The sequence below is a fragment of the Petromyzon marinus genome, chromosome 43 (genome assembly GCF_048934315.1).
Source record: "Petromyzon marinus isolate PM22_M1 ecotype Great Lakes invasive population chromosome 43, UKy_Petmar_22M1.pri1.0, whole genome shotgun sequence".
Classification (NCBI taxonomy): Eukaryota; Metazoa; Chordata; class Hyperoartia; order Petromyzontiformes; family Petromyzontidae; genus Petromyzon; species Petromyzon marinus.
Window position 1 is genome coordinate 8441420 of NC_133709.1, and position 13810 is coordinate 8455229.

General features: G+C 46.9%; 1 protein-coding gene across 1 annotated transcript; it reads right to left on the bottom strand.

The window, feature by feature from the left end:
* On the bottom strand, positions 1 to 12452 carry ATP6V1H (ATPase H+ transporting V1 subunit H). The gene is made up of 15 exons (XM_032970374.2): positions 12303 to 12452; positions 10946 to 11050; positions 9394 to 9493; positions 8797 to 8886; positions 8470 to 8583; positions 7625 to 7729; positions 7000 to 7047; positions 6455 to 6552; positions 5800 to 5992; positions 5203 to 5271; positions 4841 to 4950; positions 4193 to 4318; positions 3703 to 3804; positions 2765 to 2878; positions 1 to 1634 (listed from the first exon to the last, which is right to left on the bottom strand). Exons 2-15 carry the CDS (start codon positions 11044 to 11046, stop codon positions 1577 to 1579), a joined length of 1428 nt encoding a protein of 475 aa, XP_032826265.1. The 5' UTR covers positions 11047 to 11050; positions 12303 to 12452; the 3' UTR covers positions 1 to 1576.
* Between the last annotated feature and the right edge of the window lie 1358 nt (positions 12453 to 13810).

Sequence of the window (13810 nt, forward strand, 5' to 3'; positions counted from 1 at the left end):
CACAGTTGTACATTTATTTTCATTAATCCAATTAGTTTTCACTGATGTGGTTAGAGTGCTTTTTAGCATCGACTCGCATCCGAGAAGAAACTTTCTAAACATCAAAACGTGGCACAAACACAAATATTGACACCACACAACCACTGCGACAATTACAGTTAATTGGTTTCAGGATCATTACATTAAGCATCAACATTTTGATTTCCACAGTACACATTACATCTCTAGTTCCTTACAGTGGACTTGGTTTGCTGCCCCCAAGTAGCATTCATGTTACGGGGCACATCGAGAAAAAAGTGCGTTGTCGTACAGTGGAGAGGTTAAGCCAGCCCCACATACCCCCCTTTCCCAGTGGAACATCCGAGCTGGGCCCTCAAAAAATGGGTGGTGTTTTTCCACTGGCTATTTGCTGTGACGAGCTGGAACCAAAAACGTGATGCGCTGCTCTCGCATGTCTGAATCTGGGCTCGGAGGCCAAGGAGGGCCAGAGGTGGGGCTCGTGGTTTATTGTGACGGCGGTGCATTGCGAGAAAGATAAATACGGTGTCGCCGCGTCACCTTCACGTCTCGACTTTTTAATTGTGTGCACATCATCGGCATCACGGCTCTGGTTCCGCAGTGGAAAATTCTGGCCTCTCCCAAGTCGTGCCGGGCTGGCTTGGCACAGCCCTGGTGCGGCTCAGTTGTACAGAGAGAAAAAAAGAGGTATCTGATGTGAATGATCCCATAATTGCACAAGTATAAGATGTACAAGTCAACACTAAATTCCTTTGTGAGAATGATTTACGCACCATTAGTGAACTTAAAACAGTGAAAGGGTTCCTTTGCAAATGAGCTGCAGGCAGGTCGATTGAACCAAATCATAAATGGCTCCACCTACCACTAAAACACAGCAAAATAAAAACAGGTTTCAGCTTGACTAATTATCTTCAGTCAGGTTTAGCCGAATGAAGCAATGGTAAAAATGACACCCTGATGTTATGGTCAGTAGATATCCAAGAATGTCCAAAAAGACTGAATCATTAACACATCAATTCGATAATTATATTGGAATATTAGCAATAGCTCAACATAAAACGAAATGCATTTTTACTTGTGTTGTATGTGTAAGCATGTCAGAGTGTCTCTATGGGCTGCATGTCTGCCTGTGTGTGTACTTTTGTCCGAGTTGATTATTGATGTTGAACATATTTGTGCCTTATGTGTGTGTGTTGTGCAGTAGTGACATGATGGTCTGCAGTCAGTGCCAAACGTGTTACCATCACCACCTAGCCTGGGCCTCCACATCAACCCCTCCTATACAGTACCTGGTGTGGTGGCAGTGCGGTCATGAATATCAGCACAGGAAAAACATAGGCGGCCAGGGGGTAATTTTACCAGCCTTCACCACCTACTCATTCATGTGCCATCCTCACCTTAATAACTGCTTATCAATAAGCCTATCCAGGCCAAAAAAAAATAACTGTCTTGTGTGTATGTGCATGTGTGTTTTTGTGTGTGCGCATCTGCCTACAGTTGAGTGAATGAGTATGCCTGCTGGATTTGTGGAGTGTTAGGTGCACAGTTGTGCTGTCATTTATCCTCTGGTCTGTCCAGTCGCCTCCTCGGACTTGAGCTGCTTTCCGAGATATTCCCTAGGGTGCAAGAGACAGGAGGGAAGGTAGCAAACGCAACAATGATGTCAACACTGCAAGTTACAACAACTTTGGGATGTATCCAACCGTAGAGAATGGCTGACAACTCATGACAAATTGTTGAGCTAGGCTGTAGATGGTGCTCTCGCTCTCAAACGACATGAATTGGACCTGCACCTTACCAAGTTACACCCATTTTGAATGCCCACATAAAAATAAGGCCACAGGAATGAAATTGTAGTCAATAAGGTTACATCAAGGCAAGGACACTTGTATTAATATCGATGCTTCAGCTCACGACACACACAAATCGAATCGCGTGTGTAAGCATTTATATTTTTGTTCGATCCAAAAGTGTTGGATGTAATGGGTTCACATGACCTCTTCACCCACTTTGCTACAGTTACCACAACCCTAAATAATTACAGGACTGAATAGCAACATTCTGCATGCTCACGCATCTATACTCCCTGCTTTCACCAACGTGCACTGAACAGTGTGGTGAAGTTCGATCAATAACACTTGTGACCTGTATTGCGTGGATTGCAAATCCAACAGTGGATTGCAAATCCAACAGTGGATTGCAAATGTAAATATATATTCTTAGTTTTTTCGGTAAAGTCACGTTGAAGAGAAACAACAAAATAACAAAATATATATAAAACAGTGATGAATATGTTATTTTGTTGTTTCTCTTCAACGTGACTTTACCGAAAAAACTAAGAATATGAATTACTGCAGTCACGAAAGCTTTAAATCAAAATGTAAATATGTTTAGATTTATATAGCGTCGTTCATGCAAAGTGCATCTCACAATCACTGAGGAACCACAGATAAGCTCGAAGGCTGTCAGGCAGTGGGCTGGCACCAACAATTACCCAAGCTCTGCTGTCCTCTAATATAAAGATGTTTTCAGCCAATTAATGAGTGTTACACAATTAATGGGTGATATATTATATTGGTGTTACGCAGGTGTCCGTTAAAAACGATTGGTCTCAGTAAACTTCTCACCTGGTTTAAATGGCGATTTAATGACAACATTAATATCGTGACACCTGTGTCCGCCTAATGCTAGTGTAAAAGCCCGTAGCTCACGTGAATGTGCAGTGTGCGTGCACTGAGGGCCCCACCAGTTGTGAACCATGAGCTTCTGCACGGCGAGCAGGGCGTTGTAGCGCACGTGCTGGTCCTCGTGGTGCATGTGGTTCATCACCAGGGTCTTACCACCCAGCTGCTCTATAATTCTGAAAAAAATACAAACACACAACGTAGACGTATATTTACGTGTTCACTACGTAGGGTCAGCATCAGCACCGAGAGCCAGACTGCTCACTAGAGACACCTATACTCCTTCACTACTACCACATCCAAGCCAAGCCAGCGGGGGGACCTTCACATTATGGATATTTGCGAAGCCGAGCCAGAACCAAACCATGATACGATGGCCTTACAGGACATCTGAATCTAGCTCTGGGTCAAGCAGAGCCAGGGGTGGATGGAGTTATTGACATTCATTGCACATGACGTCGGCGGCACAGTTCCACTTCTATAAAACTAAACTATTTTTTATTTTACCAGGTATGCCCCACTGAGCTAAATCGCTATTTTTCAGAGGCGTCCTGGCCACAAATGATAACACAACGAGGTGGCTTATCACGTATAAATGTAATAGCAGCCAAATTCTCTAAAAGCATGTTTCAAAATGTTGAGGGAAAAACTGGAGGACCCAGGGAAAAATCCACGTAACCAAGGGGAGAGAGACATGCAAACTCCAAATATACAGGTGTCAGGGTCGGGATCAAACCTAGGACCCTCCTGCATACCAAGCAAGGGAGTTGACATCTTGCCACCACTGCGCTTCTGGAGCGGAAAAACAACCTGACGCCTCCTGAGCCGCACGAGGCTGGCTTCGCATTGCCCTGGCGCAGCTCGGCTGTACCATGAAAAAGAGGTGCTATTGACAAGACGGCATCCATCTAATCATAATCCGGAGCCACCTCCCACATAACGAAGTGTGTAGATGATGTAGGTGCATGGGCGCGCTGGGCTGCGACGAGGGAGCGAGTACCGTTTTCCACGGGGATAGTGCCGCACGTACTCCCCCACGTCGTGCGCTGCCACGGCCAGGATCTGAGGCTCCTCGGAGCGCTCGAGCAGACGTGTAAGAATCCTGAAAAACCAAGCACAAAAAGCAAAGATAAAGATCCCCGAGTATATCCTTCGCAAACTGTTGGGGCAAGTGCTGTTAAGCGAGCACCTACGATAGGCCGGCTCGGCACACGAGGGGGTGGGTGGCCAGCACCACGCCCGGCCGCCTTTGTCTCCCCAGTGGCGATGTTTACACACCACACCAGGTACTCATTCGAAGCCGAATCGACCTAGAGGAGGCCCAGGATCGGTTCACATATTCATCACTGGTGTTGGCCGTGAGCAGGAATCGACCTCGGGTTGCCGGATCCGTCGGACAGCGTGTTAACCGCTATACCACGCCAAGCGCCATACACACAGACACATACACACACGGAAAGCACCTGAAACACAGAAAGGGTGAGACTCACTTGAGCAACTCGCAGTTCTTCTCGTTGAGTCGTGCCGCGTTTTCACGCCAGAACTTCTCCGACTTGTGCACGGGGCTCCACTCCAGCCGGCCAGACTTCAGCTCCGAGCTGTACTCGTCAAATGAACTGTAATGCAAATAATTTAAGTACACAAAATATATATAAGAATCCTCCATTTAGCCTTCCACACTATCGGTGCTCATTAAACCTCTGAACAACACATGAGGTGGTGCGATAGACACCACTCATTTTAAAGCTGAGTCAACCTAGGACTGGTGCAGATATCGCGAGTCAATTGAACCCATGACCTTAGATCACCAGAGCTCACAGCACACTATACCTGTGTATGGAGAGCCATTGCTCCCCATGTAGAACAGAGACAAAGATGCCCCGTGTAGCCTTTAACAGACTGCTGAGGCAAGTGCTATTAGGGAGCTCCTATTAGGTGCACACAGATGTACAAGATCCCCCATGTAGCCAATACAGGCTGCTAGGGCAAGGGCAGTTCGCAATCACCTATTAAGGGCGACACGGCACATGAGGTGGTGTGATCAGAACTACACCCGGTCGCACTCACACAAACGCACACACACACCCATGCTTGCACACGTATCCCGGGAGCCCGTTTTGTTTGAACCGCGTGTGCACCTAAGGTCCTGCACGCTCTCTCCGAGTTTGTCGAGCAGAAAGCGGATGTCTTCCGAGATATCCTCATCGTCGTATTTCTGCTGCTCCAGGTTCTCCAGCTGCTTCAGCACCTGCGGCACGGTTCAATGACGATTAACGACGACAATGATAACAGAAGTCAAGGTGCAACAATGGATTGATTCATCATCATCATCATCCGTCTTAAATCCACTGACAGTTTCCATGATGTATAACTATTTGGTGGTATTCAGTCTTAAGTTTGTACGATTTAACAGGATGCTGCAATTGGATTTCAAGACTTCTGCAACTCAGTTACGGGACATAGCTAGTCGGTGCTGCCATAGCTCAAAGGTTCAGCTCACCTTTCCCTGGATCATGGCGAGAGCATACTCCTGCCGACTCTCACGCTCCACACTCTTCTCCAGCAGATTCTGTTCCACACACAACAACCACCACAACAACCATTACATTAATCAAAACAACACTTATCACACCACTCAACATCACAAACACCATCTCACCATCATCACAACACATACAACACCCATCATGCGTATGTACGTTGGACTTCTTTCACACCGTACGTAGCCAACCGTCACAACCACCATAGCAACCATCACCTCCGTAAAAATAACCACCTCCACAATGACAACACTCACTGTTACCATGAATCGTCCCCCACCACCACCATCGCGTGTGCTCATGGTTGCGTGTGTGTACCAGCGGGTGCATGTGTGCGTGTGAGTGTACCTGTGCATGGGTATTCACTGTGGGTGTACCCATTCATGTGCAATTGTCCATGTATGTGGATTTACCACTGCATGTTACATTTTCTAGTGTGTGCACAAGATTGTACATGTGGGTGTGCGTATGCATGTTGGGGTAAGTGCTGTTTACAAGTTAACGACGTTTGGCTTTCTGCACGAGTGAGTGTGTGCGAGCGAGAGAGCCAGACATACACGGAAGGTGGCAAGGATGATGCGGGTGACCTTCTCCTTGACTGACTCTTGCAGAATGTCGGACAGCGTGGTGACCATGTTATAGCGACGGATGCTCTCGCACATCTGCGGGCTGAACGTGAGCAGCCAGAGACAGAAGATCATCTGGTACTGCAGCTGGAACCCACACTTGGTGTGCAGGACCGACATTACACTGTGGAAGCACACACACAACGGAAAGATAGGCATGGTGAGAGATACGCAATGGAGTATATGTGTGTATGTTTGAGCATTAGGTCGGTGTGAGTGTGTGTGTGCATTGCCACTGGTTCGTGTGTCTTTCTCTTTGTGTGTTCCTGTGTGTCTCGGTGTGCGTGTGTGAGTGCAGTAGTGTACTAGTTAGCGCGATGCGCTAAGAACCCAGTAACTCAAATTAAATTCCTGGTCATGGCTAACAAACAATAGCAAATGTCTGAACTAATCATATGCCTACCCGTTGTTGATTCAGCGTTTTAAATGAGTACCGGACATAGTGGTGGTGGTCACACCACTCCCTCATGTGCCGCCAGCCTCCACATAGGTGCCCAATAACAGCACTTGCCCAAACAGCCTATTTCGGCTGTAAGGAGGTTCTTTGTCTTTGTGCTATTGGTGTGTGTTAAAAAGCATCACTCACCAGCTGACGCCGTCCATCTCCACCCAGGCGAAGCGATACTCGTTCACCCTGAGCATGAGCTGCAGGCATCCGGCCGAGCACTGCAGGTACTGCGAGTTCTGCACAAGCCATAAAGCGACAAGCAACGTCAGTGACTTGGTAGTGGTGGGCAAAGACTTGTGATGTTTAAGTCACTTGTGGAATGCAGATTCGTTAACGACAGTGGCTTAGAAAAATATAAGTTCACCCCAAACGTGGGCTGGGTTGCTGCTGGTTTCTTAAATTGTATACATTTTAAAATCACAATGCAGAGACTTTACTACGACTACACTGCAACGACGGAGAATCTGACTGTTTTTAAAGTCATTTTTTTTTCCTATGGAACCTTCCAACTCGCATATTTAGTTTATTTTCATTTGAAGCTCTCAAATTAATTGTACCACATTTAACGCATGTGTCGGGAATCTACTATAAACGCTCACATGGTAACCTTCAGTGAGAGGCACTGTGCCATCATTTCCCTGCGGCGTCTCATGTTTTGCACGGTTCCACTAGAGAGGACATACCTCGGTCGGTGAGACATGGCCACCGTCTTGTCCACCTGGGCGATTTTTCTACGCATTACACACATTACACAGAGGTAGCGACAGTGTGGGTCAGCAACTCAGGAGCGTCACAACTGTGTTTAAGACAAAGGCGGTCAGGCGTTCATGTGCAGCCAGTGCCAGTCAATTAATATGTTCCTTTCCCCCAGAATATTTGTTCCCCCTAGGAACAAATATATATTTCAGAATATTGGTGAACATTGGTACTCCTTTTTGGTACTCCTTTAAACTATTTTTATTTTACTAGGTAAGGCCCACTGATCTACATAGCTCTTTTTCAGAAGTGACCTGGCCACAAACGATAGCTCAACGAAGTGGCTTATCATGTGGATATTTATAGCAGCAAAATACTCTAAACACGTGTTTCTAAATGTGGAGGGAAAAACCAACGGACCCGGAGAAATATCCGTATGACCACGGGGAGAACATGCAAACTCAGAATATACGGACATCAGGGTCGGGATCGCACCCACGGCCTCCTGTGTACCAGGCGAGGTAGTTAACATCTCACCACGGTGGTGCCCATTGCATATTTGTACCTCTTAATTTTTTGTTTGTAACAAGTATGTCCATGCATGTGTGGCACCTGTGAGCCAAGCTGTGTCTTGAGCCAGTTGAAGTAGTAGGTCAGGTCACTCCCCTCCATCAGCTCCTTGCCCCACGCTGCCAGCTTCGCAATGATCCGCGCAGCCTGCGCATGCGGCCACACAGGTCAGCACGCGCACGCACGCACTCCAACGTGGCAACAGAGCGTGATAATCCCCAGCGAGGGCAAAGCCAAAATACACTCGCCAAGTAACTATGTTAATTATATTATTTAGGTTGGTGAAATACGTGCCTAGCTGCAAATGGTGCTGTGTAAGTCTGTAGAGCCTGCATTTATCAGTGTACTGCAGTGCGGTGGTGGGTTAGCTTCACCAACCCATACTGACTAGCGTGGTGAAGTTTGGTCAATCAACCACCGTGACTGACACAGTGTGCAGAGGCCTTCATGTAGCAGTTGACTGACAAAGGGCTCTAGTTGCTCCATCGCCTTTTGACCACATCACCCGGCATTTACCCAATCTCGTGAGCCCTCATAGCTTAGCCTTGATAGTGCTTGGATGGGTGGCCACCGCACATACAACTGGTGTTAGAAGCTGCTGTGAGCCAATAATTGGGCATTAGAGGGCAGTGCTGCAAAATTCATTATTGTACTGTACTTCTATGCTCCTACATCTATATCGCCCACATTCATCAACCCGTACTGACTGGCATGGTAAACTACAGTCAAACAACTGGCATGACCCGCACGGCGTGGGGAGGCCCTCATCCAGCAGTGCATTGAGAAAAAAGCCTGTGTGCTTACATAATAATGGGGAGAAGATTCAAATCACTTATATAATAAGTAACATGGCTACACCCATGCTGACGACGCCCAAGAGTGCCCACCTGGTGAACGGTGAACTGGTCCTGGCGGTTGAGCATGGGGAGGAAGTAGGACCAGGCCGAGGACTTGTTACGCCTGGCGTGGTCAAAGAAGATGGACACGCGGCTATGGTCCTCCTAGTGAATGCAACGTCACACGCAAATAAAAAATATAGTTTGCACCACAACAGTGAAAAACACAATGGTGGCAAGGCCACAGAGGTAATCCCCAAGCAAATTAACCATTTCATTGCCACACAATCATAGTTATGAGTGGCACACTTGACCCAAAATAGTAATTGACCACTCGATCAACGTGAAGGAGGAGAGGAAAAGTGATGGAGGAGTCACCTGCAGCATGTCGTCCACCATGGTGAGCAGCAGCTGCACCGTTTGCTCACGCGAGATTTGCGACATCAGATTCAGGAACGTCTTGGCTGTCTGCACACGGAAAGCAGGCATGACACGTGCAGACAGGGATATGACCACATGCCCTTGGGGACGTGGTTGATTCCCACGTGTAGACACAGTCCATGCAGAGTCAGGTATATGCACGTGCACATGCACACAATAAACTTCAAACAAAGCTTTTCACGGTCTGTTCTGTTAGCGAGCACCTTTTAAGGTTGGCACGGCACACCAGGGGTGGTCTGGAGAGCACAACACCTGGCCAGCTTCGTCTCCCCAATGCTGATGTTTACACACTGCACCAAGTATTCAGTTCAAGCTGAGTAAACCTACAGAAGGCCTAGGACCGGTTCAGATATTCTTCACTGTTGGTAGCCATGGCCAGGAATCTAACTTGGGGAGCCAGGTGTATAGCACAGTGTGTTAACCACTTCTGCTCCTTACATACTCAAACTCAAACAAGAACCACACTCACACGGCCAAACATATACACATATTCACACAGCCTCTCACTGTCACTGCACGTGTGTAGGTATGCACCTGTATGCCCTCCGTCTCCAGAATGTGCTGCCGCTGGGCGGTGGGCATCCGCTCGAATCGCTTGATGAACTCGCAGTCATCCTGGGAGATCATCTGACTCCTGCCAAAGTGGCACGGCACAACGCGACACAGTACGCCATCAGCACCCCCAACCTTCCCTGCATCAGCGATGATCGGTGAAGTCTTTGAATCAAATGTATCCTTGCATTCATGGTACTTGTGTTGAAATGTGTGTGTAAAAATCTATATATATTTTTTTTTATTCACCTAGGTTGTGTGCTGTACTCCAGGTGAGATTATGAGTCTCAGCAATTTACCCTCCAATTTTGATACTATCTTACACATTAAATGCCAATATCTTATGAACAGCCCTTTGTCAATGCAATGTTGGATGAAGGGCTCCCCACAGCACACTGATCATGGGTGTTGTATGATCATACTTAACCACATGCCGGTCAGGGTGGGTTTGTGAAGGGGGAGTTGACCAGGACCGGTTGAGATATCACTTGCCACTGATGTTAACTGTTACTGTGAATTGAACTAAGGTCACTGGGTCCATAGAACGGTGCACTAGCCACTGCGCCACACATCCCCACCACATTTTATTGTCGATTGAGACTCATGTAGATATGAATGTAGGTGTTTTATTATTACACTTTATCAATGTTCACATCTAGACATTCAACTTCCATATATGCGGTGTTGTTATTTATATGCACATGATTGTTTTAATATTCCGCTTGCTTTAATAATTTGATGTTGAACACCGGAATTACACTCAAAATGTAATTTCTTTCATTTTACTTTAAGCTTCTTTTCTATTTTACCAGTTTGACATTATACGTATGTATTGACATTGCTAAGTTTTATTTCATTTGCTGTGCTTAAATCGTTGTGATTTAGAAGCGTTATGTTTGTACTTATTTGACAGATTTTCCTTGAAAAAGTTGGGCCCTCACCTGGCTATAGAGAATATTATTTGATATAATCGAAAAGACTAATCTGTCCCTGAGTGTGATACCAAGAGGAATACATGGATCAGAGGACAAATGCAAATTAAAAGACATTTACAAGTAATAAGATTCAGTGGGCTTGGGCAGGATACATCATTATTAGGGATGGCCAATGGACGATACTGTTGATATAGTGGCAGGATACGTATGTACATTGAATATGTATATATGGATATGCGAGTATAAGCAAATATGAGTATGCCAAACATGGGTATGCCAGCTCATGTATAAGACCAAGGTTGGATTGTCGCATCACGAGACCTTGTGGGATAAGAGCTTGGGCAGCCCTTCATGCAGCAGTGGATAAAGCATGACTAATGGGGAGCCCTTCATGGAGCAGTGGATAAAGCATGACTAATAAAAACTAATTTCTTTAACACTACTTTTTGTGTTTAGTATGTTGTCCTTCCCCCGCACCTCTGATTAGCATGGTTGGCTACGTACGGTGGAAAAGAAGTTTCAACATACATGCATACGTGAAAGCTTATCATTGGCAGAATTTCCCGGTGTAATGCCACGGGCTTGGCAGCGTCACTCACTGCAGGTAAGACTGCCAGTTGACGCTGGATGAGCGAACCTCTGCTGCCTTTGCCGCCACGATGTTGGTGGGGACGAACTCGGTTACTTCATGGCGATCCATGGTGCTACAACAAAGACAGAGATTCACATGAATATACTGTTGGGACAAGTGTTGTTAGTTAATACACACGCACACCCACGCGCAGGTAATATCCATTGTAATCCGTACAGACTGCACAGCAGGTGATGCTGGTGAGCACCTGTCGGTAAGATTGTGAATCAAGCATTGATTATAGCTCTCCGATGTGTTTTCTGTTTGTACCACATGTCCGACGTTTTGCCACGCGTGCTGGAAGCTTATTCAGGAACATAAAACACAGAGCTATATAGTGCAACTAGGAAAACCCACACGACACAGGTATTGCATTAATAGTATGATTATAAACGATTACAGTGTTGTCAAATAACCCCCACAGCCTACACGGTGTGTGGAGGCTCTCATCCAGCAGTGTACAGTATTGACAAAGGGGCTATGCATGTACGGTACATGGAAAGTACAGTTCGTGTATATTCTGTGCAGTTGTACATTTTTTTGCTAATGGGCTTTCATGATGGTGGTCAAAACAATTTGTACCAACAAGCCAAAACATTGCTAAACAATACAAATGAGATTATTAAAATGATACGAAAGCTGCTGGGAGGGTGGGGGGTGTTTAATGGAATTGTGACCCCGAATCTAGGCAAAATCCAATCTCTGGACGGGTCATGCATAACTGTCTCTTGGTCACTTGTACAGTGTTCATTTTAGGTCCGGGGGAGCGGTGGCATAGTACGTACGCTGCGCTATGAACCCGCGTTATTGACGAATGTGTTGAATTAGTTGTGGAGATCACCGAGTTCGAATCCTGGTCACTGTTGACATCGGCGGGCGAGCGATATCTGGGGCGGTCCAGGCAACTACCCCCCCCCACCACGTCGTAGCGAAACCGGCAATGACCAGCGTGGTGAATTAATGGTCAAGACAACTCCCATGACTTGACACGGCAGTGTGTTCACAACGCAAGGAATGTAAAAGGGATAAGAACGATTAACGTAAACAGTCACCGCGCAGACCGACGAGCGCGGCCTACACCGCGGGAGTCACCATCGGCCTCGACTTGTTTCCCCGGCCGCCTCACCGCACCATTCGCCCGCTAACGAAATGACCAAGCGGGCCGGGAGTCGTCGAACTTTCGGGGGTTAACAACTAAATAAAAAACGTTTCACGGTGAAATTAAACGACGCGCCGCGAGCCGCTGGCTGATTGTGAGGGTAAAACCGAAACGACGGCGCACACGGATGTTTAATTTAAATAATTTTAAGGCGAAAAACCCTCACCTCGATTTCCCGTCGCTCCAACACCGGAGCCTGCGGAGATCACGGGCGGTCAGGTGACGGTGACGTCACGCGCAGGGTCCTTAGGGTTCAGAGTCTGCAGTGAGGCTCATAGGAACAGACTCAAGGGGCCGCCCATAAATGACGTCACGTGATTTTGGACGATTTTTTGACCCCCCCCCCTCGTCACACGGCGTCACAAAAAGTCAGACCCCCCCCCCTCAAATATGACGTCACAAAGCTCTGCCCTCCCCCCCCGTCCCAAAAACACAGTTCCATTTTTAAAATAAAACATGCTTTACCGAAAGAACCAAGATTATGAATCACTGCAGTCACGAAAGCTTTAAATCAAAATATCGTCTTTGTAGTGCGTATTTAATGTGGCGCTGCACTCTGATGTATGAGTGTTGTTATAATAATTAGTGTTATAACAATTCCATATTTATTTAAAGTTGCGCATTTTGATGTGACGTCACATTTCTCACCCCCCCCCCCCCTCGTCACACGTCGTCAGAAATGTTTGACACCCCCCCCCCCCCCCCAGGTGCGTGACGTCATTTATGGACGGCCCCTAAGGTCGTGTTAGGAGCCTTGGGTTCAGTGTATGTGGCGAGGCTCATAGGGACAGACTAACGTCGTGTTAGGAGTCTTGGGGTTCAGTGTCTGTGGTGAGTCTCATAGGGACAGACTAAGGTCGTGTTAGGAGCCTTGGGGTTCAGTGTCTGTGGTGAGTCTCATAGGGGCAGACTAAGGTCGTGTTAGGAGTCTTGGGGTTCAGTGTCTGCGGTGAGGATCATAGGGACAGACTAAGGTCGTGTTAGGTGTCTTGGGGTTCAGTGTCTGTGGTGAGTCTCATAGGGGCAGACTAAGGTTAAGGTCGTGTTAGGAGTCTTGGGGTTGTGTCTGTGGTGAGTCTCATAGGGGCAGACTAAGGTCGTGTTTGGAGGCTTGGGGTTCAGTGTCTGTGGTGAGGATCATAGGGACAGAATAAGGTCATGTTAGGAGTCTTGGGGTTCAGAGTCTGCGGCGAGACTCATAGGGACAGACTCAGATCGTATTAGGAGCCTTAGGGTTCAGTGTCTGTGGTGAGTCTCATAGGGGCAGACTAAGGTCGTGTTAGGAGCTTTGGGGTTCAGTGTCTGTGGTGAGGATCATAGGGACAGACTAAGGTCGTGTTAGGAGTCTTGGGGTGCGGTGTCTCCACTAAAGCTAATCGGGTCAGTCTAAGGTGAAATTCTAAGCATTCATGGTGAATACAGAATCAGGGGGTCAGAGCCAGAGTTATGATTCAGACAAAGGTAGTTTTGGAATTCTCAGGGTTTTATGAATGTAAATGAAGGGCAGGCTACGACAGTTTAGGATTTTGTGTTGACTTAGGTTTTTTTTTAAATATTAATCCTGGGGTTTAGCGTTAATACCTGGCTTGGACTTAGAGGGGTAGAGGTAGCCTTGGTGTAGTTTTTGTTCATACAATCAGACTGACGGATCCATCGGGGGTTTAGTAATCGGAG